Source organism: Tympanuchus pallidicinctus, unplaced genomic scaffold (assembly GCF_026119805.1).
Source record: "Tympanuchus pallidicinctus isolate F22 unplaced genomic scaffold, pur_lepc_1.0 scaffold8, whole genome shotgun sequence".
Classification (NCBI taxonomy): Eukaryota; Metazoa; Chordata; class Aves; order Galliformes; family Phasianidae; genus Tympanuchus; species Tympanuchus pallidicinctus.
Genome location: NW_026294802.1, coordinates 10,331,898 through 10,354,168, shown reverse-complemented (window position 1 = coordinate 10,354,168; position 22,271 = coordinate 10,331,898). Strand labels below are relative to the sequence as shown.

General features: G+C 40.9%; 1 protein-coding gene across 1 annotated transcript in view; it reads left to right on the top strand.

Moving 5' to 3' along the window:
- Positions 1-22,271, top strand: part of APPL2 (adaptor protein, phosphotyrosine interacting with PH domain and leucine zipper 2) — a 32,164-nt gene that overhangs the window by 7,954 nt on the left and 1,939 nt on the right. Inside the window, exons 3-20 of the mRNA XM_052668595.1 lie at positions 5,604-5,663; positions 6,128-6,199; positions 8,189-8,276; positions 10,403-10,444; positions 10,563-10,621; positions 11,556-11,702; positions 13,704-13,786; positions 16,744-16,902; positions 18,108-18,296; positions 18,601-18,643; positions 18,723-18,779; positions 18,887-18,975; positions 19,777-19,929; positions 20,054-20,106; positions 20,734-20,908; positions 21,541-21,577; positions 21,702-21,842; positions 22,018-22,065. Coding sequence (XP_052524555.1) covers positions 5,604-5,663; positions 6,128-6,199; positions 8,189-8,276; positions 10,403-10,444; positions 10,563-10,621; positions 11,556-11,702; positions 13,704-13,786; positions 16,744-16,902; positions 18,108-18,296; positions 18,601-18,643; positions 18,723-18,779; positions 18,887-18,975; positions 19,777-19,929; positions 20,054-20,106; positions 20,734-20,908; positions 21,541-21,577; positions 21,702-21,842; positions 22,018-22,065 — 1,695 coding nt within the window. The remainder of the gene's footprint in view (positions 1-5,603; positions 5,664-6,127; positions 6,200-8,188; positions 8,277-10,402; positions 10,445-10,562; positions 10,622-11,555; positions 11,703-13,703; positions 13,787-16,743; positions 16,903-18,107; positions 18,297-18,600; positions 18,644-18,722; positions 18,780-18,886; positions 18,976-19,776; positions 19,930-20,053; positions 20,107-20,733; positions 20,909-21,540; positions 21,578-21,701; positions 21,843-22,017; positions 22,066-22,271) is intronic.

The following is a 22,271-nucleotide window of genomic DNA, read 5'->3' as shown; positions in this document are numbered from 1 at the left end:
CGCTGTGCTCAATGTTCTGCTCACTGGGCTACCTGAGCAGCAGGTGATGCAGCTAGCAGGGATTGTTACAAAACCTTGCTTATTGAATTGTGTGCTGAGGTTTCTGTGATGGTGGTGAGCAGCTCACATTCCTGACTTCCCACTGCCATAGGACATTTTTGTCAGCGCTTTGCCATCATCTCTGGTTTTTCATCATACTGCAGAAATGTGTGATCTTCACTTGACAAAACAAAATGCCATTTAAAAACTCTGGAGACTTGTTGTGTCTCTACGGGCAATAAGAAGCAATAAACAATTAAGCAAGTTAGAGGGGAATGGGATGGACTATTTTGTCCTTGGAAAGAGGTTTCATCTCATTATTTCTGATGGATCTGTCTAGATACTGAAAACGGTGGTGGCATACAGGGAATCAAAATAAACCCACATTGCCTTTAGCAATATATCCAGAGGGAAAACAGCTTGGGATTGTGAGGAGGAATTGGGTCAGTGTCAGTTGTCTCTGTGAGCAGTTGCCTTGTGATGGCAGTCGCATGGGTAAGGCAGCAAGGTGCTCTGGGGCTGGCTGCCTCTTGATGGCCAGATCCTTAGGGAAACTCTCAGCAGTTAGGAAATAGTCTTGGTTTGTGTGCACTGCTTTACTAGGTAGTGGGATGATCTGTCCAGGGCTAGTTGAAATAGTGCCATAACAGTGTTATTTCTCTGCCCAAATTCATGGCACTTCATTTTTCAACAGTGTTCCTTGTTTCATCATCCTGACTGTAAATCAGTATATATCAGCCTGTAACTGGTAGATTATGTCAAGTTCTCTAGAACTCGTATGGATTTTGAGGTTTACTATGTCACATAGCTAACCCCAAGAGTTCAGAATTATTTAATTAGTTTGTGCCAAAACAATGAGTAAACACTGTTTCTTCCTTCTTTTAATTGCTTTAATTCCAGTTAAAAACAGCTGGTGGAAAAGCTGTGTTGCCTTGCAAATCTTTTGAAATGATAAACTTTGTTAGCATTTCAGTCTCACACAGAAGTTTCAGCAGAGTATCAGATTAGACAAACACTGAAAAAATTACCTTCAGAAGTGACTTCTGTGAAATACTGTGTATATTAATATTGGTCCATATTCATTGTGGGTTTGCACCGTGAGGTCTATTCACCATATGCTGCTGACAGGTAAACAGAGTGTTATCACATGAGAACTAATGTATTTACTAAGCCCTGGGAGTTGCTTTTAATACTTACGATGAAATTGGAGTTGACACCATGCTTGAAAGCAAGCCAGCAGCGCACTAAGCAGAGATCTGAGTGCCCCAAGTAAGCATCATACATGGATGCCCTGCTGATAGTAGTTATTTCGCAGGGTACTGAAAAGAGATTCTTTCCATATTAACTAGACATCCTACGGTGGCTGCTTCTGCTGTTTTGCAGCAAAATTTTGACCAATGCCTTCCTTTTTTCCAGCTGTTAGATGATCCTTTGCTGAGTCGTTCATATTTGTGAGGACTGAACGCCACGCAGTGACTCAGCAGCAGAGAAAACTGTATTTTTGCCTGGTCTTGTAACGTGCTGGGCAGCCTGCGTGCACTGGTGAGGCTTGGCTTCATTCAGCCTTGGGTTCAAGTTTCCAAGCCATTTAATATGGAAACCTTAAAGTGTAGGGCTGTAACGTATACCAGGCTGCTGGAGAATTGTATTTTGTAGTTAGGTAATGAGTGTGTGTAGGCAGAGATGCACGAAACAGTCGTACCAAGACCCAGTTCTCTCTGTGCCGTGTGGTTTTCAAGGTAAACGTGCTCCCTGTTTCTGGAAGGATGAGAAGGCTGCAGCTGCTTTCTGTACCTCCTTCTACCACTTCACTGTTTTTTTCTTCCCTAATTTATCAGACATTAAGCCCAATGTAAGCCAAACATTACTCTGTTCCATTCTGTACAGGTAGGCTGAGTGAATAAACACCTTTTCATTATCTTGTTTATATGAAGGAATGCTTAGCAGTTCTGCGTGCTGGTTACTTGCAGAGTTTTAAAAATGCCAGCTTTAGCTGGAGTAGGAAAGTAGCTTTGCAGAAAGCTTTATTATATTGGGATTGGAAGTAGACATGATGGAAGAGCTCCCTGTCTTGAGAAGTTAATTTATAGCTCACCCTAATCCTTTACATGACCTCAAATCAGAAGTCTGCTGGAAGACACTCTGCAGACAGTTGTCTGACTTGAATGTATTGGTTTTCTGAGTCTATTTGGGGAAAATAGAAGAAAGAAATTCTGAAAAGTGACAGAGTGCCTCACTGATAAATGGTTAAAGCAGTGGAGATGTATTACAAATGCATAACAGAAGAATCACACTCTCTTCTGATACTAGCAGCTTGGTGAATAAGAGTGATAATGAAGAGAGAGGAACCAGCCCAAAAAATCACGTGTCTTTACTCTGGAATGAGATCAGACACCAACAGTTGGACGTTTTGTAGCTGACTTGTTTGAAGGCAGGATGAGGTACTGAAGTAACCCCAGAGCTGAACTGAATGCTGTTTAATCTGTTGGTTTTTCGCTTGTGTTCCATTGGTGCTAAGTTCAGGACACCACTCCCATGACCTTACCGATGTGAACTGATGTCAGTGAACTTAGAAAAATGTATTCTTAGGGTTTGCCTTAGCATGCTAACTGAGCTTTTTGCTTTGTTTTTTAAATTTGAGAAAGCATGGGATTTGATCTCTGGTCATAACTGTTTGCTTGGTACCTATTTGTGCCAAACCTTTTGTCTTTCCTTCTACTGTACTTTTTTTCTTTTTTGCATTAATATTGCAGTGATGTTTTTCCTGGTTTGTACAATCATCAACTGAAAATTAATATATTTGTGAGGCCCAGTGCTATTTAATTTTGCCTTCATGTAGAATATCTGGATTTCTGTTGAGGTCTCTGTTATGTTTCTGCCTGAAAGTATCACTTTGTCAATAGTTCTCCCATTCAGCAGTACCTGATGAATTCTGGAATTTCAGTTGGAAGAGATGTTGAGCAGGCAGTTGGGACTGGGTAATAGCTTTTCTTTTGCTGTTTGCTGAATTTCAGTGAGTTCAGGATAAAGGAAGTGAACATTGCTGTAATTCTGTAGCAAAACATTTAGGAACTGGGTTGAAACCTATTAAAATGATTTCCCTGGATTCAGTGGATCTGCCAAGTGAATAAATGCAAATAGCTTTTAAGTCTTGAGACTGATTAGTAGTGGGAGTTGGGGAGGAGGGGGGGAGGAGAAGGCTGATTAGGAACAAATGGAGGAGGATTAACCAAACTTTCCCAGATTAATGTGTTTAGCAATGCAGTATTATCACTAGGTCAGCAGAGCAGTTTGCCTTCTTCCTGTTCCTTATGCAATGTGACTGCATTTAATTTCACTGGCTCAACGTGAATTGTTTTACAAGTGTTTGTGTTGTGTGTGTGATGTGATGGAAGCACCTTTGCAAAGTCTGGCACGGTTGGGAAACAGGAGGCAAGACCTGGGATTCCCTCCTCTGTGTGGGCAGGATTGAGTATAGGGTTGGTGGTGTTTTGGCACAGAGAATCAGTGCACTAAGAGCCATCAGAAATGTGTCCTGCTGGCATCAATGGGGCAGAACTAATATGTGGCAGAATAATATGTGGAATGGTAGTCTCCAAGTCAGCCCAACTTTCTGTGGGGAAAGAAAAGGGGGGAAAAAGCATATTTCTAAATGCAGATGATTTCAAAAGATTTCTGACATGCATCCAGCTATAAAAGTAGCACATAGCACCACAGTTGCTGTGTGAGGACTTGCTGTTCTTACAGTTCTTACTCTGCTTTGAGGTTGTATTCATGGCTGAGATCCCAGTCTTGAGAACTTCTGCTGCTTTCTGTAGTCTTAAATTCAACTTTGGGCTCCAGCCACACGCACGCAAACAAGCACACCCTTTTCATGTCATCAGTCCACGCAGAGAGAGCCTCCTCCTGTCATCAAGTCCCTGCTTGCCAGCCAGCTCCCACTCTGCAGGTGGCAGAGTTTCTTGGATGTTGTGCTGCCTGCGGATGGGCAGTTAAAGCTTATTCCCATCCTTCCCTGAGCTCTTAACAAGGCTGGTTAACTAGTCACAACATCCTTATCCATCCACTGGCTTCAGAAATACTTATGTGCCAAGTGGTTGTGTAAAGCTTTTTCATGTTAAAACCTTCCCACCTGTATAACCAACCTGCAGATCCAGCATGAATCCTGAGTATTGCTACTTAAAGCGTAGTGATTGGTCTGAGACAAGAAACAAGTTCCGATCCATCATTGTGAGAGTGGTGAGAATAGTCATGAGGTGCACATGATCTGAGTTTGGACCAGATTAATTCCAGCTCAGACCCTGTTTGTGACTTGGAAGGCCTTTGCTCTGCTATCTTCAGCCTCCTCTGAGTGTTACCACCACAGTGTTTTAAGAAGGTCAGAGGTATTTTTCTGCTGCACATTCACATACAGCTGCTGCAGTTAGTTAGGCTGTGGTAATGCCTCTTTTTTCTTTCTGTGCTCTTGTGCACACCTAAGCCTGGCTGAATGACTGGGATGAGCCTGCTGTCTGCATTAACCCTCCTTTGTGGCGTGCCATGGTGGTGCAGGCACAGCAGGCTGTAGAGCAGTATGTCAGAGGTGGCACGAGGCCAGAGTTTCAGAATTTCTGGCCCAGATGGCTAGCTCTGCTTGCTCAGAGGGACACAGGGAGGGAACACACAAACTCTGTCCTAGTTTTAATCATTTTCTGTACCAGCCCCAGCATAATGCTGTTAAAGCAGTTCAGAGATTGCCTTGAGCTCTTTACAAGCTCTACGTGACCTTAACACATTTTATTTCCCCCTCCAAATATGTAAAGTTTTAAATGAAAAGTGATGAGTTTTGTATTTTACCAAGGAAGAGAAGGATCTGTCAAGGTTTAAAGCAGACCTCATTTCCCCCTGCTCCGTTTTACTTTTTCATTTTTAAGTCACTGCTAACAAATCAGGGCAATAGCAGTTTATATACTAGTGTTGTGAATATGTTAATTAGAAATTGGCATATCCAAATGCTTTTCCTTATTTTCCAGCTAGTTCAAACGAAATTATACATCTTCCCTACAAGTCTTGCTTTGTCTCACTCTTAAGGGTGTGTATACTTTAATTGGGTTTAGCTGTAAGAATACAGAATTATGCACTCTTTTGTAGTCCTGCATCAACTTCAGGCAGTTTAGTTAAATTGTAGTACATTCCCTAAGCAGGAATACCTTATAGAAGGGCTATCTACTGATTCTCCTTGTTCTTATAGATTTGGGGGAAAGGTGACTAACCAATATGAATCATTCTTAGGATGTTTCAACAACTTACATATTTAAAGTTGTTCTGAATCCATCTTGCAAGAAAAAAATCCCAACAAATTGACCTCTATTCAAAGAGGTTAAACTTCAAAAGCTGCGTTGATTATGCCTTTAGTTTGTCTTAATTACTGCTTTTCTACACAGGCATTTTGGGAATGTTCATGTACAACTGAACATCAGTGTAAGTAGTTGCAGATTTGGTCAAGGAGCTGCTCATGAAATAATATTAACAGCAAAGCAGCAGACTTTCAAGTACTTCTGTTAATATGTAACTTTTGTTTGTAGAATGAGATGTGTCTTGCCACACAGCAGCTTTCGAAGCAGCTCCTTGCCTACGAGAAGCAGGTATGTTCAACATCTTACCTTTGGTTTACCCTTCAGCACCTGCAGAGAAGCCTGTTCAAAAAACATTCTTTCCAGAATTGCTCAGCCCACAGGATTTACTTGATTTCATGTGAAGGGTTTTGCAAAATGCCTCGAGATGTTCAACAGTGTTAAGTCACTTCTCAGGATCTTAAAATATAAAAGAAAGAAAAAAACAGTGCAAATTATTAGTTAATGAATTTATGAAGATGTAAGCTAATTGGTTCCTACTGTGTGACTATTATTTTAAAAAGAGCCTAATAAGCATTCATTGTATGTTGTCTAAAACCTATTACTTTTGAACAAGAGAAACAGAGTATAAAGAGATGTATAAAGTTGCTATTTTTTCATTTAGTCTTACTGTAGAATTATCTTTTACCTATGTAGTAAAGCACTTCTTGTGTCAGTTTTGTTGATACTCACCAAAGGCATGTTTCTATTTTCAGCATTTTGCCTTAGGAAAAGGAGATGAAGAAGTGATATCCACCCTTCATTACTTTTCCAAAGTTGTGGATGAGGTAATTTGAACTGCCAGTATTCTGTTATTACAATGGTAATGGAACATTGGAGGCTTATTTCTGGTGGTCTTTTCCGTTTTGGTTCTGAACCTTCCCACTGAAGGTGAGATTGTGCCTGGGTTTTACAGTCATTTAAACAGAGGTGGAAAGAAGTGTAGTACTGCCTTTTAGTAGTGATGCTTTTAGCTCTGCGGGGCACCAAAGCTGGATCTGTGGCTTCCTCTCATGTGCTGTTCTCAAAGCAAATCTCAATTTACTAAGTAGGGGGATTAGAAGAGAGTCTGAAGCACGACATGTTTCAAATAGACTGGAAATATTTTTAATTTCATTTGGTTTAAAAATGGCGTATACTTTTTCAAGCTTTAAATGCTTTAGTTTGAGCCAGAACTGCCCGTGGATGAATGCACGACAGTTAAAAATTTGCACTGCTGTGCTCACCCCATGAATTACTCCAAGGATACAATGAGAAGAATCTTAAAGGTGAAGTTTGCCCTTAGCCTTCTGCTGTGCATGTGCTCTCAGGAGATAGCTGGAAGGATCATTTACTGCCATGAGCCTTGTATTTGTCTTGTGAAGTATGAGCAGTTAAGAACTAGCACTTTCTTCTTCCTTGATACGAGAGAACTGTTCCCTTTGTGAGCTGAAAGCAGAGAACCTTGCTGCTCAGTTCTTTCAGTCACATTTTCCCTCACAAGAGCCTTCTCCATTCCTCAGCCTCCTTTTAAGCCTGTTAGCTAGCCCGTAAACCTTTGTTCCAGGTGTCCTGTCTATAGGTGTTGAGTTGCTCTCATTAAGGTCTGTATTGTCAGGTGAGAAAAGCTGACTTCATCCTTCCTAATCTGCCTGGAGGCCTTCAGAATGATACTGTGAGCAAGTGCAGGGAATATTGTGTCTGTATAAGGCAGAATCCCATATTAGGTGCTCTAGCAGTGTGATTGATAGTTGTCACAACCCATTTAAGATTCAGCATGCCGTTGCTGAAACAAGAGCCTGTCCTTCATCCTAAACAGTGTCAAACATGCTTTAAAATATGTCTTCATCTGCTGAATTTTAGAGACGCACAAAGGGAAGAAAAGGAAAATGCTGTGAAAGTTGAATGTTGCCCCTTGTTGTGATTGTGTCCTGGGCAGTCCTCGTGAATGGGGAGAGATTGTGGTCGCAGAAGTGGATTTGTTACTCTGAGCTATAGGGACTAACCAAAACTGATCAGCAAGGGCAGATTACACATGCAATCTTATTTTGTTAATGACTAGAATTAATGGTGAACTGCCCTAACGCAGTATGTAGGAACTGGAAAGTTCTTGGATCCCTAGAAAACAGTAGGCAGGAATTAACCTAGGGCAAAACCCCCATCTGTCTCTCAGAATTATGCTTTAATCACTAAAGTACTGGTCTGTAGCCACGAGTGTCATTTTTCTACTAATGTGATCAGCAGCTGAGTTTTTTAGGTGGTGTTAAGGTGCGTTTGACATGAATTTCCAAAGGAACCCATATAAAGCCCAACAGCAGAATTTCAATAAACCACTTGATGTTTGCTGCTCGTGGATTTTTAGTGCCTTGGAAAAGGCTTGGGTAAGGCCAGAACAAATAATAGTGTAGAGGCGTTCATCTGTGAAGTTACTCAATACCTGACTTGACATGGGCCCAGGCAGCCCACTCTAGCTGACACTGCTTGAGTTTGAGCAGATGATATCAAGAGATGCCTCCAAACTAAACAATTCTGTAGTTCTGTGAATAGTGGTGATGCTTGGCAGTCTTGCTGCAATATTTCTGATCCCAAATGGTGGAAATATAAATCCACCAGAAGACCTGACATAATTTTTCTTGACGAAAGATTTGCTAAGAACTTTTTACTACTTGTGATTAAAGTTAACAAACATGCCTTACAGCCTGTATCAACACTGGCTACAGAGAGTTCAACACAGACAGTGTGTGTTACTCTTGTTAATTGTGTTGTGTTTTAGAGCATTCCTCTGTTCTCTGTTTCAGCTCAATGTTCTCCATTCCGAATTGGCAAAACAGCTTGCAGACACAATGATTCTCCCAATAATACAATTTCGGGAGAAGGATCTCACAGGTAAGTTGTATTGTAAATTTTCATTTTCCTCTTGGTATTTCTTCTTGCTTATTTTGTAATAAGCTGAGGCACAGTCATAGAGTCCCATATAAGTATTTGTTCTTTTTGATAATCCACACTGAAGTTGTGGGGTTTTTCTCATTTTCCTTTTTTTCCCTGCTGAATTGCATTGACATATACTGCTACTCAGATGTAAACAGTGCAATTTCACCACATACACATTATGCCTTGGCTGGGTGAAGTTTGGAAATACACAACCTTGTTCTCTGTTGTGTCACTGCACTTTTACACAAGCATAGTTTTGTTGATGCCAGTGACAATTTGGTTGCCTAAAACGGAGAAATTTAGCAGTGAATCTTGTTTGCAAACAACATTAATCCCTCCACAGAAGTCTGGGATTGTTTGAAAAGCACAAGCAGGAATATTTTCCTAACTTCACAGTATAATATGTCCCCTCCCTTTTAAGCAGTTAGTCTCTTGAAGTCCCTGCCATACACGATAGTTCCAAGTAATTCAGTTGCACAAACTTGGAAGTTCCGTACTTAAACAGCAAAGCAATAGTGCAAATGTTGGGTGGAATTTCAAGAAACAAATTCTTTCAAGGACACTGTAACCTACTCATGCAGCAGGAACGTGAGTTCTTACTGCAGAATTAAAGAAAAACAAGCAATTCTCATGCTAAATTTACTCTCCTGCTTATATGCTTCTTAAAGACATCATGAGACGGGAGACAAAAAGCAACCCAGAACCCTGCAGCTAAATAGTGGGTAGTTTAGTTTCCTTATATCATAGAATCTCATTTGAAACTGCAGAGACATCAAGGTTGTTATAAAAATGGATATGTTGTTCACAGTATAGTGTCATGAATATGTAGCAGTATTTGGATGGCAAGATGTTGGCTCTATAAAGGCTTTAACACCTCCTTAATGTGGCTTCAACCGATACAGTGAATCTGTTCCCATCTGTAGGGATTTTGTTCCTTGTTCATAAAAGGAGACAGAAAAGACAGAAACCAAAGCCTCAGCTGCTTCATAAGAAATAATGAAAGTTTACTTAACTTCCCTAGATGTCAAAATCTTATTCATTCTACCTGTCCATGAGCTGGTCACTGTTTTTCATTACATGTAGAGAAGCGTTTTTGTTAGAGGACTGGTCATGTTGAAATTTCATCATAGGATTAAATGTGGAAACAGAGAAGATTACTGTGGTGGTTTTTTTTTTGGTTTTTTTTTTTTTTTAAACTTCTGATCTTGTTATGAATTGAATATTGTAGAAACCTTTAGGTGCAAGTTAGTCAGACCTGGAAGGAATTTGTATCATTCTACATTGGAATCATGTGGACGTGTTCTGAGGAGACAGAGCTGGCATGAAGCTGATTTGTGAATAGACTGTTACAAATAATCAGAGACCATGACAACATCCTACAGTTGTACCATGTTTCTTTTCACAGTTGCATAATGTCATGTCTTCTGAATGTGTTTGCTTTGTAGCCTTTTGAGAAGGATTTTGCCAGTTACAATGTACACTGAACATGAGCACTGAGAGCAGTTTGTACCCTGTGCTTTTCAAAGTTGAGTCACCTGAGTCATCTCTTCTACCTGCCTGAGAAACTGGTGGCCAATGTTTGCCACATCAACATCATAGGTGGCAATCAGATGTTTTGGATAACAACTTGTTTTCACAGAGAGTAGCAAAAGAAGTTCCATGTTGATGGAGAAAATTACGCACATGAAAGGGGCTTAGGTCACGTGTCACTGGGACTGTGTTAAATTTCTTGATAGCACGTAAACTTTGTCAGGATGTTCAGAACTGCTGATAGACATGGGCTTTTTGTGATAGCAAGCATAGTGAAATGGTGCTTCTTTGGGTAAACTACGTTGACAGATATGGAATCTTTTTCACAGTGACAACTTTCTCTATCAAGTAAACTAACTCAACTCTTACTTTCCTGTCTGCCTGTTTGTTTGTCTTGCAACTGATCTGGTATATAATAATTTTGAAGACAGGCATGACACTCTGCTTTGAAAGGGTTGGAACGATAGGCATTAAGCATGCCATCAGTGATTTCAGTTGAACCAAGTGTTTACAGCAGTTTCTACTTTGAATATTCAATTTCTCTTTTTCAGAAGTAAGCACGTTGAAGGATCTTTTTGGCCTTGCCAGCACTGGTATGTTTCCTAGTTTCGTTTGTTTCTAATGATATGCACCTGTTATATCACAGAAGACATTTTTAATCTATGCACACACACATCACATTTCTAAAAGAATAATATTCCTTGTCTACAGAACATGACGTGTCCATGGCAAAGTATAGCAGGTTACCGAAAAGGAAAGAAAATGAAAAGGTAAAGAACTTGAAAGGGAAAAGGAGTTTTCATCAACCGTTCTGTCTTCATCACTGTAGTGAATCCTCACATGAACTTATGAACTTTGGAGAGTTCATCAGTTAAATTCACAGTAGCTCTGGAGGACTGGTGATCTAGTTTGTAAGCAGACACAAAGCTTTTAGACGTGAATTCAGCAGTTATACCTGTTTCTCCAAGCTAGGCAAGTGTTGCTGAACTACAGCCCTTGCAGTCCAGAAGATCTCTTCAGGCAAATAGCCAAATGACTATAAATGGACTTGTATAGGCCTACTGTTTTACAGCTGATGTGGTGATGCTGTATCACTGGGTGCAATTCATTGCAAAGAGTGTCTCAAAGCCTTGTGCCTGCTATTTATAAAGCATCCCATTGTTCTACATCTGCCTGTAAGCTGTCACTTGTGGCACACCAAACTGTGTTGGTGGGGTTGCTCTACGTTTCTTCTTCCCTGCCCACTGGACCTCTGTTCCAAAATAATGCCTCTATATGCCAGAAATGTGTAATGGCCCTATGCTGAGGGCTTCAGGTCTACAGGATGGTCCTTCAAAGGGTGTGCATTGCAGAACAGAATGTGATACAGCATATTATGAATTATTCATCTCTGTGTTCTGCATTTGGAAGCTTGGGTTGTGATCTGAGCTGCAAACAAATCTCTTGCATTGAGATCAGATCCAGAATATTAGTTGTGGTAGTTTTGTAGTTAATAACCACAGGGACTGCCCAAATGCTTAAGTATTTTTACAGAGCAGGGCTTAAAGTTGATTTGGGTTTTGGATTTCTTATGTTAGTTTCTCATCCTTCATGTTAATGAACCTTCTGTAATGAACCTTGTCTAAAGATAACTTGAAAATGATCAGTAAATGTATCCTTAGGCACAGTAATAATTTGTCAACCTACTTACCAATTTTTGTTTAGCATAAGGCAGAAGTGGCAAAAGAAGTGGCGAATGCAAGGAGAAAGCAGCATCTTTCATCTCTGCAATATTACTGTGCCCTGAATGCTCTGCAGTACAGGAAGAGAGTGGCAATGATGGAACCTATGCTAGGATATACAAGAGGACAGGTATGGACAATAAAACTACAGTTAGGCCTCTCCCTGGGAAAAGTAAAACACTGCAGCTCTGGATTGATCAATTTACGAGAACTGACAAATGAAAACAGAGACAAATAACCCAAAACTTTATTCAGCATGCCTGGGTTCTAACAGCTGTTTACATTTGTGACAAGTAGTTCAGTGTTTAGGTATCAAAGAGAGATAGCAGTGGGGGGGGGGAACATACTGTACACTGGTATGCAAAATCTGCTTGGGGTTAATTCTTTCACAGCTTTCAGTGCAACAGCATTTACTTCTGCTGTTTAGTCACTGTCTGCACAAACTCTCCTATGTAGCATTCCCCCTCCTGGCACATAATGCTCAGCATACTGATGAGGAGTGCACACCACAAGGAACAGAGCATGCCCTGGAGAACTAGAAGAACAGAACTGTAGGGTGGACTGGGAGGCTGGGAAATCTTGTGTCTAATCTTCATTCTGCCAGCAATTTGTGGTAATGGCTGAACACACATTTCTCAAAACTGTGAGATGAGGCATTAATACTGTTAATTTGACTCTCCAGGATGTTAGGAGGATTAATAAGCCAGTGCATTCTTGCTGGTAATGTTCTCTGTATAAAATAGGTATTTAATGAGAATTCAGTCACTTTTCCCACCATGGTAGTTGATACTGCTTCTTTGTTTTATAATTGTTTATCCTGAGCAAAAGAACTGCACCAGTTTCCCTTTTGTGGAAGCCAAACAACTTCCTTTATCTGGAAAAACTGCCATATCCCAGTGCTTTGTGCAGGAAAGTCAGAATGGCCAGAAGCCAGTTGATTTTGATGTTTAAATCATGATGTTTAAATGAGAATCACTCTTCAGTTTTTAAACTATGTATTTTCTTTATGAATGATTCAAAACATGTGGCTAGTACTTCACATTTCCAAATGAAGAGCAGAACATAAGGAATTTTTACAAGTAATGGCTAATGTACAGGATTTACTTGACTGAAAACTGTCCTCAAAGTCTAAACTGGACACGCCAATCCCTCATTATTGTCAGTGGAATGCAGTGTTCTTCCCTCCTGCAGTAGGCTTCTGAAATAATAGGTGAAGCATTCTTGAAGAGAGTCTACTTTCTCTCCTTTGTAAAGGGAGTCTGTGGCCAAGCATATAGTTGCAGAAATCTGAGATGTGAGTAAGAGGAATCCTATGACCCAGAATTAGGGAAAATGAGTGGAATCACGAGTAGTGTTGTGTTAAATAAACTGCTTAACTGCAAGTAATTGTTTTGAAGTTTCTGCATTTCTTTCTAGAACAGTTTGCTAAATGTTACCCATAAAACTAATTAATTACACACACACACCACAAGCCATGTCTGTGTTCCTAGTGTGCCCCAGAGCAAGAATCCAAGATAAAGCCTACATGGAACTGTGTGGCTGCACTGTTGAATGCTGGCTGAGCCATAGTGGCAAGGTGAATGCAGCTTCCTCAGTAAAAAGCACACTTTGGTCTTTGTGGCTTTATTTTAGTTCCTTTAGTAGAACAAAATCCATGGTAAAGCTATAGAACTGATTGCTCTGGAGATGTGTGCTAGCACTTCATCATTTTCCTGACTGACTTCAGAGATTTCCAGGTTGGTCACTAAATCTAATGGATGATTCACATCCCATTCCTGTTGATAAGGTGTCATTGCATGCAGTGTGCAGTGGACTTATAACACCACAGACCTAATTCTGCATGGTGCCAGTGTGGGAGCAGGCTGCCTGTTCCCTCTTTGTGGTCAGTCAGCAAGTTCATTGCAAACATACCTTCAGCAGCCAATAGCTTATGTGCGAAAAAGGGCATACGAGAGCGTGGAAAGGTGCAAAAGAGAAAAGCAAAAGAAAGGCAACACGGTTGTTTTAGCCATTATTTTGCCAGCCCAAAGCATCAGTCACAATGGGATCAGTGTTAACGCAGCCCCCACAATCTGTTATGTGTCTGCCAGAACAGAGGTGACTTCCAGTGTCCCTTCTTTATATTTTTCAGATCAACTTTTTTAAGAAAGGAGCGGAGATGTTTTCCAAAAGATTGGACAGCTTTTTGACATCTGTTTCTGACATGGTTCAGAGGTGACGTAATACTTTCATTTCTTTCTGTTTGTTCCTTTGAATTCTGAGTAATAGCACTGTAACCTTTCGCACGTAATAGATAGTGCCACTGTTTGTGACACAGGAGAGTGCTTCCGTGCTTGTGCTGCACTGTTGGATGTGCTTTGGTACAGCAGCAAGTGGAAAGGAGGGGGGATGTTTGTGCACATAAAGGAAAGTACCGTCAGTGCACTGAGGAGTATTTTTACAGTGTAGCCAGGGAAGCATTCAGATGCTTTCCTATACCACAGTGTCTCTTCATGAACACAAAAGCATGACATTTGGGCTTGAAATGGGTTAATAGAATTAATATAATGAAAGGAAAGTGCATTCTGAATTAGAGGTATTTATACTTTTTGGCTCTTCTGTAATAATAATCACAGATTGTTTTTACAGCAACCTTCTGAATAAGCATTTAGGACTCGTAGTGTTTGGTGTTGTAGCTACACAGGGTAATTAAAGCTCCTTGCCCTAGAGACAGAACTTATCACATCCAGGCTCACTGCGTTCAGCCTGCTTTGTTTAAGTACCTACTGCAATAAACTGCCCCACTTTTGTGCTTCTGCTCTCGAGATCCTTTCTTCCTTGTTCCCTCTCTTTGTCATCCTCTGTTCTTGTGAAGATTGACTTTAATTATAATTAAGTCCTTGTAAATGTTGTAAACTTTACATTTAAAACATCATCACATTTGAGAGAACACTCATCATTTATTTTAAATCAGCAGGAACACTGAACTGAACTGTTTGCTTTATAGCTTCATACCTTTCATACTGGAGTATATCCAAATCATTACTTATTCTGACTTGGTGGCATCTTAAATAATGCATTCTTGTTAATTTGAGAACAGTGCTATAAGTAATCTCCCTGTGTAGGAGACCGTCTTTCTCTAAATCATTTTTTATATCCTATAACTTTATGCTTATTTATGTCTCTTTCCAAGCTCAATTCTGAGTTAAATTCCTCTACATTCTGCATAGTGTTTGTACAATTTGGAGGATGGGCTTTCAGCTCCCTTGAAGTAGTGCCCTTCATTAAGAGCAGGCACGTTGCCTGTGTCTTACAGGCACGGGGAGAATCTCATCACTGGATCATCACTGTAGAATAAGCACTTGTTGAAAAGTCTGGCATCTGTGTTCTAGATAAGACACAACACTGAATGGAAGCAAAAATAGACTGCTGTATTTGTCTGGGTCTGGTTTCGATGTTTTTCTGTTAGGCAGCAAAGCTGGAAAGGGCAACTCAAATGTAACTGGTGCAGTTGTGTGACGTCTTTGGAAAACCCCAAAGAGGAGCTCACAGAATTGTGAATGGCTTGGTGCAGTAAGCACTTACTGACACAGGACATGGTTTCATAACTAAAGGTTATACAGCCACTGAAAAACGTGCTGCCCCCTCCTTTCCTCCTTTAGTGCTGGGGATCACAAGGCCTCCGTGAGTCAGCTCTGCTTGCTAATCAAACTGAAAGCTTTTTGTAAGATTTGTTTTCCTTTGGAACAAGCTGAGGAGAGCCACTGCAGATAGAGAATTTCAGCACTGATGTAGTCTTGAGTCTGTTTAAGCTGACTGTGAAACTGACTCTTCATGTTTAGAAGTATATTAATCTATATAGTAAATACTGCTAGCAGTGTCAAAACACATTAGAAAGGATAAACTATTGGAATACTCTCACTAACCATTTGGGCTAGCTGCCACAGAAGTGTATATGGAATTGACAGGTTTTCCTACCTTTCTATCCTGAAGATAAGAAAGGCCTTAGGAAGAGGATTTTAGTCTCAGGAACTCCAAAGATGCTGGGGCAGTTTTGTTTTTATGAAATACAGGCTCTGTACAGCCTATATCACATACTCATGTACTCCAGAAGGGCAGCAAATAGGGGTAAAAGATGCTTAAAGCATAGGTGTCCAGTCTTAAATGCCTTCTAAGGTGAGCAGTGACAAAAACTCTTATCTTCCTACCCCATAAGTTTTCCTAATATCTTAGGAACCTACTCTAGGGAATCTCTTTTAGCAGCAGGAGTGGAGTAGATAATCTCCACAGGTCCCTTCCACCCCTTATGTTTCAGTGACTGTGATAATTTTGGTAAAGTTTAAAAAGAAATCAAGCATTTACTGGTATTGTTTCTCTGGAAGTCCTAGGACAGCTGCTGCAGTGTGGCCCTTGAGAGGTGATCTCATCTGGTCACCTGCTGAGAGCAGGACCTGCTTGAGCAGAGTGCCCAAGGCTGTATCCAGTTGAACTTTGAGTCTCTTTCTATCTCACATGTACAGTATTTTGCTACAGCTTGTGTCCATTGTCTTTCATGTAACACTGAACACCTCCAAGAAGGGCTGCTTCCATCTGTCTCCATCTGCTTTGTTCTCTGTCACTAGGTTATTAAGCTAGCTCCTCTTCATCTTCATGTCATAAGGCTGGAAAACAATTCTACAGCCTTTTCTCATGCCACGTGCTCTGCTTTCCTGGCTGTCTTGTTCTTTGTTTCTGATTTTCATGTTCTGGGGCACCAAAACTAGACACAGTGTCCTATGGGAGGCTCACAAACCACTGGATAGGTGGGAATTATGACTTCAGTGAGCTGCTAACTGTACTATTGCTCATGCAGCCCAAGATGTAGCTGGCATTTTTTTTTTCCTTAGGAGCATGGTGCTGGTTTGTGTCGCAGGACCTTCGGTCCTTTACTGAAATCTTTCTACTCAGATGCCTCCTGGTGTTCACTGTTGCATGGGGTTTCTCCATCCCAGACAGGACTTTGCCTTTGCTGAACTTCACGAGGTTCTCATTTGCCCATTGGGCAGCTTGGCAAGGTCCTCTTTATACATTTAAATGGATTCATATATATTCTCAGCTGATATTTTTTGTTCATCTTGGGTCACAGATGTTATCTGTATCCTGCTATGAACTGACTAATGGTGGCTCTGAATTTGTTTTGTTTTGTTTCTCAGCATTCAGGGAGAGTTGGATGCCGAAGCTGAAAAAATGAGGATATCCCAGCAGGACTTAATTTCAGTTAATGAGTCTGTTTACACCCCAGACTCTGATGTAACTTCACCTGCTATCAATAGGAATCTCATCCAGAAGGCTGGCTACCTTAATCTTAGAAAGTAAGACAGTTGTTGCTGCCTGCTGCTTTCTGTAATTGCTGACTAGTTGCTTTATTATTGGGTTTTTTAGGTCTTCAAGACTGCTCAGATAATGATGCTTTAGGCTCCTGAATCGCTGTGGTAGCTTTATCCTTCAACTCCTAAGTGTCTCTGTCACCTCCGAAAAAGTGTTTGAGAAGCTTAAACCCAATTAGAGGCATTTGATACAATTTCCCCAAAAACAGAATTTTACTTCTGGTTGAATTTGCCTTCAGGGATGATTTTCTGTGATTAGCTGGGTAAAAGTTAGAAGCCTGTATGTCTGGGCTCAGATTGTTCCCAGTTCTTAGGGCTCAGGAAAACAAACTAGTTACAGAGAACAGCTATCTTTTGTATTTAACATAAGGTTTCATAAGCCGCCTCCTTTGCATAAATACAAGTTTTATGGACCATACAGGTTAAATGTATGCCATACACAGAGTTACCTCTGCAGAGTTTCCAAATAAAATCTTCCAGTACCTTTCAGAGGAGCTGTGTATACAGCAGCAAAGTTAGGGACATAGGGTGACCTGGTCTTTGTAACTGAAAAAAAAAGTTGATTTCTCTCTTACTTAAAATATTCTTTTCTTGTTTTTCTTGTATTGGATACTTAGGATTTCTAGCAGCATTCTGAGTGCTGGGTCACAATATAACAGAAGGGATTTCATACAAGGCAGATAAGCTTTGAGATACTGCAGAAGACGCTTACAATGTCTCTGTTCCAAAATTGCTTGTGCTGCTCATCAGCTTGAAAATAAATATTTTTTAATTTTTTTTTTTTAATCAAGCTTGATAGTATTTCATGTTAGCTACCCAGTGCTAACAACTCATGCATTCCATAACTTGGAGATACTGCAGAGAATCTTCTTACCTTGGGATGTTTAGAATTAGAAAGCCCCATCCAGGCCGGATTGAGCAACTTGATCTGGTGGGAGATGTCCTGTAGCAGGAGGGTTAGAACTAGATGATCTTAAACAGCCCTTCCAACCTCAACCATTCTATGAGATTAATTCTTCAACTTAGACTAAGAATTAATCTCTGCTAGGAATAGGTGTTGATTTTACTTTTCATCATTAAAAATTTTGCACGCCTGAACATAAAGTTCAGGGTACCTTTGAAGTTTCTTTAGGTCACGGCGAGTCATTTTTAAATAGTAATGAGTTTTTATCATTGCATCTTCTTTTTAGTAAAACAGGGCTGGTGACTACAACTTGGGAAAGACTGTATTTCTTCACCCAAGGTGGCAACTTGATGTGTCAGCCGAGGGGAGCAGTAGCTGGAGGATTGATTCAGGACCTGGACAACTGCTCTGTTATGGCTGTGGACTGCGAAGACAGAAGATACTGCTTTCAGATCACTACTCCTACAGGCAAAACGTATGAGAGACAGGCTCTATTGAGCACAGCCAGTCACACCTGCCTGTTCAGATATTGTTTCATGTAAAACTTGCTTGCTGTAATAGCAGGCCTTCCTGGGTTTCTAGAAAGTTGTTAACTGAGAGCGTGTTCATTCCCATCTTCCCCAACAAGTGTCTGAAGGGCAAAGGCAGCATCCTTTAGCTGCAGCCTGTTTGTGACTTTTGTTCCTTTAAAAATTAATGGAGACATGGTCTATTGACACTGTAAGACTGGGAGTCCTTCTGTCCACTGCTAGCACTGATACAGTGTGTTTGAATTCTAGGGGTATAACTCTTCAAGCAGAAAGCAGGAAGGAATACGAGGAGGTAAAAATATTGTCTAAATGTTGTCATTCTTGTATGAATGTGAGCGCGAAGTGTTCAGCTTTCATTTTTTGCCTTCTAGTGGATTTGTGCCATCAACAACATCTCCAGACAGATCTATCTCACCGACAATCCAGAGGTGGGAGATTGTTGCCATTTTTCAGTCCATTCCTTACCATTTGCTTTACTGTTGTTCATTACGTGACAGTGCATCCAATGTTGCTCTGTTCTGTTTTGTTTTCCTAGGCAGCTGCAATCAAGTTAAATCAGACAGCCCTACAGGCAGTGACTCCCATTACTAGCTTTGCAAAAAAACATGAAGCTCACCATCCCAGGTACTGCACTCACTTTCATGGACATGAGGCTGCTGCCTGCTCGGTCACACTCCTTTCATGTGGCAGCAGTCACCCAGGAGAAGGTCCTGTCTAGTCCCTGCCTTTACTATCTTATGTGTTCCAGCAAGTTCTTTCTGAAGCGACCTGCTGAAAGCCAGAAGAGATGCAAAGTGTCGAGGGTAACTTACTGTTCCACAGCACAGTAAAGGAACAACTTGTGATGTGGATAATACAGCAGAGCTCCCATTGTACACTGAAATATTCTTGCACATTATCTCAACTAATTCCTGTCAGTCCGTCACAGGAGGATGCCTCACTGTGCTGTCAGAATAATTACTGTTGTTCTCATGTGCTCATTCAAGTCCAGTCTTTCAAGAAGATGCAGGAAGAGATCTGTATGTGACACTTCTTAATTATTGCATTGCTTGTGGCCATAAAAGATCTCAAAAACTGGCCAGGATTCGCCTGTTCAGAAATAAGTTCCGAGTCTCTGCTCTTTGAACTGGTCACCAGACTGCAAATATGGCCACCAGAGGGCAGGGAGGCAAACAGCAGCATGTTCCTGGCAGTCAGTCCACATACAGTTGATCTGCACTAGAGTTTAATATACCAACAATTTATTTGTTTCTAAATAATTGTAGCTATAAAAAATAGGACAGATTTTACATTAGACCTCAGTAATACTCGTTTATGTCAATGAATACTGCTTCAATCCACTTTGGATCTTGGGATAATCTTGTCTCCCTTCCAAAGCACAAATGTGGCACTGATTAATTTTTTTTTTTCCCTTTTTAATTTTAGCCAGAATGTAAAGAATACAGACAATGGTAAAACAACTCCCAGTGAATCAGCTGGCATTCAGGACTCCACGCAACTTATTGCTCTTGGAACACCGATTCAGTTTGATATTGTACTACCTGCCACAGAATTCCTGGACCAGAATAGAGGTGGCAGGTAAGGTCAGAGATGGTGATTTCTCACGTTAGCAGTGTGATTTTTGGAGGGAAGTATCAGGTGTTACAGCATTTATATGTGGTGACCAGAATCTATCATGATAGTTTCCATTCTTCTTTCACAGGCGTGCAAACCCATTTGGGGAGTCTGAAGATGGTAGCAAAGATGAGGAGGAAGGTCAGTGCTTCATTTTCCCAGATAAAAGCAGCCATGATCTCAGGCTTAATTCAGCCTTCTCCAGTGTCTCTTAATGAAAGCACGTGGCATCATGGAGCAGGAGCAGCAACCCATAGTATAGTTAAAGCTGGTTGTGTTTCAGAAGCCTGTCTGTTAAATATCGCTGCCTGTGAATCCAAACACTTTCCTCTTCGACAGTCCAAGCTGTATTGCAAATTAGGTTTATTTCGAAAGTTTACAGGCAAAAAGATTTGGTCTCCTTAGATCTGCTGGCCCACTGCAAAGTAGGATGGCTCACAGAGGGGCTATGAGAAGCAGGCACCTCTACACCATCAGCAGCACCTTGAGCCGCTGCAGGACATGGCAGTGTGCAATGCCCGGTGCCTGCTGTGTCTCAGCTGGATTGCCATAGCACAGCTGAAGTGTAGCATTCTTTGTGATGCTGCCACTTGAGGCAGCTTAAAACTGGGTCAGAGCAGCACCTGGCACCTAGAAGGCAACCACCACCCACGTGTTTATATGTTTATCTCTGTTTTTCCAAGGGCAAAGAAAGTGACTCCATCGATATTTCCAACTACTAGGAAATGGAAGCAGCACATGAGAGAAGTTATGCCTTTTATCTTCCAGATTCGCTCTTGCAGCAGATGTTCGTCGTTCGGTTTTTAGGATCCATGGCTGTTCAGTCAGACAACACAAGCGAGGTGATTTATGAAGCCATGAGACAAGTGTTAGCTGCTCGTGCGATCCATAACATATTCCGTATGACTGAGTCTCATCTCATGGTCACCAGCAAGAACCTGAGGTACTGCAAAATTGTCATTACTTATCCCATGTCAGTATGCTGTTTTCTTCATGAAACTTGGGATGAGGATTTTCTCCCTCTCCAAGAAATGCACCTTCAAGGGAGAGAGACCCTGAGATTGACTTCACTTAAAAGAATATCCTCCTGTCTTCAGGTCTAAGAACATCCTGCCAAAATGTGGAGGGGGCAGTGGGGCTGTAAAATCCTACGAATACACTGGGGAGAAAAAAAAAAAAGCATTGAAAGATTCTCTTACCTTACATCTCGTAACAGCAGAAGAGCAATGCTCTGTCCTGTTGTCAGTAGTGTCACCGTAGAGTATGCTTGGACAAGATTTCAACTGGAGCACATGTTCATAGCACACATACAGCATTAGCTTCTGCCCACTGGATGCTCACCAAACTGGTGATTCCAAAGGTCGATGTGACCAACAGGTTATGCAGCTGGGAGTTGGTCTAGAGTTATTCTTTGCCATTGACTGACTTGAAATCACAATAAAACATTTGATGCATAAGTTTCCTCACCAGTAAAACTGATACACTGATTGCCTTATAATTATAGAGCACCTTGATGTTACTGATAAGAATTGCTCTAAAAACATCTACTTTTTTTTCCCCTACGCGTAATTACAGATTAATAGATCCTCAAACGCAAGTTACACGAGCCAGCGTAAGTAACTTTGTTTTGAATCTGCTTTTCTATCACAGCATTGAATGCGTAGGCCCATGAGCCTGAGCTCTTGACCAAACCAGCTACATGCTGATTAAAAAAGGCTTTTATTACAATTTTCCAGTTTGAACTTGCCACTGTGACTCAGTTTGCTGCTCATCAGGATAACAAGAGACTCATTGGTTTTGTGGTCCACCTCCGTGAGACCCCAGGAGAAGAATCCATGAGTGCATATGTTTTTGAGAGCAACACAGAAGGAGAAAAGGTTTGCATAACGTTTGTTAAAATACTTTGTTTCTATGCAATACTACAGTGAAGTAGTATTCTGCCTCTCCTTTCACACCCCTATTTAAGTTTGCACTGATACTTCCGATTTAATCCTGATTAAGCAGCAAAACCAATAACAAAAACCTGAACTTTACGCACATTTCTGATTTCAGATCTGCTATGCCATTAGCTTGGGAAAAGAAATTGCAGAGGCCCAGAAGGTAAGCATATCGATTCCTCACAGACGTGCTTGTTTTGCTGCATGTTTTTCTGCTTTTTCCACCCATTACTGTTTCATTTTGAAGTTACAACTCCCATTCTTTTCCGCTTTAGGGAGGGAAAAAAAAACAACCACAAAGGTTTTCCATTTAAAATAGATGGCAATGTTACCCAGCCTGTTGTATGAACACATTCATGTGAAGATATG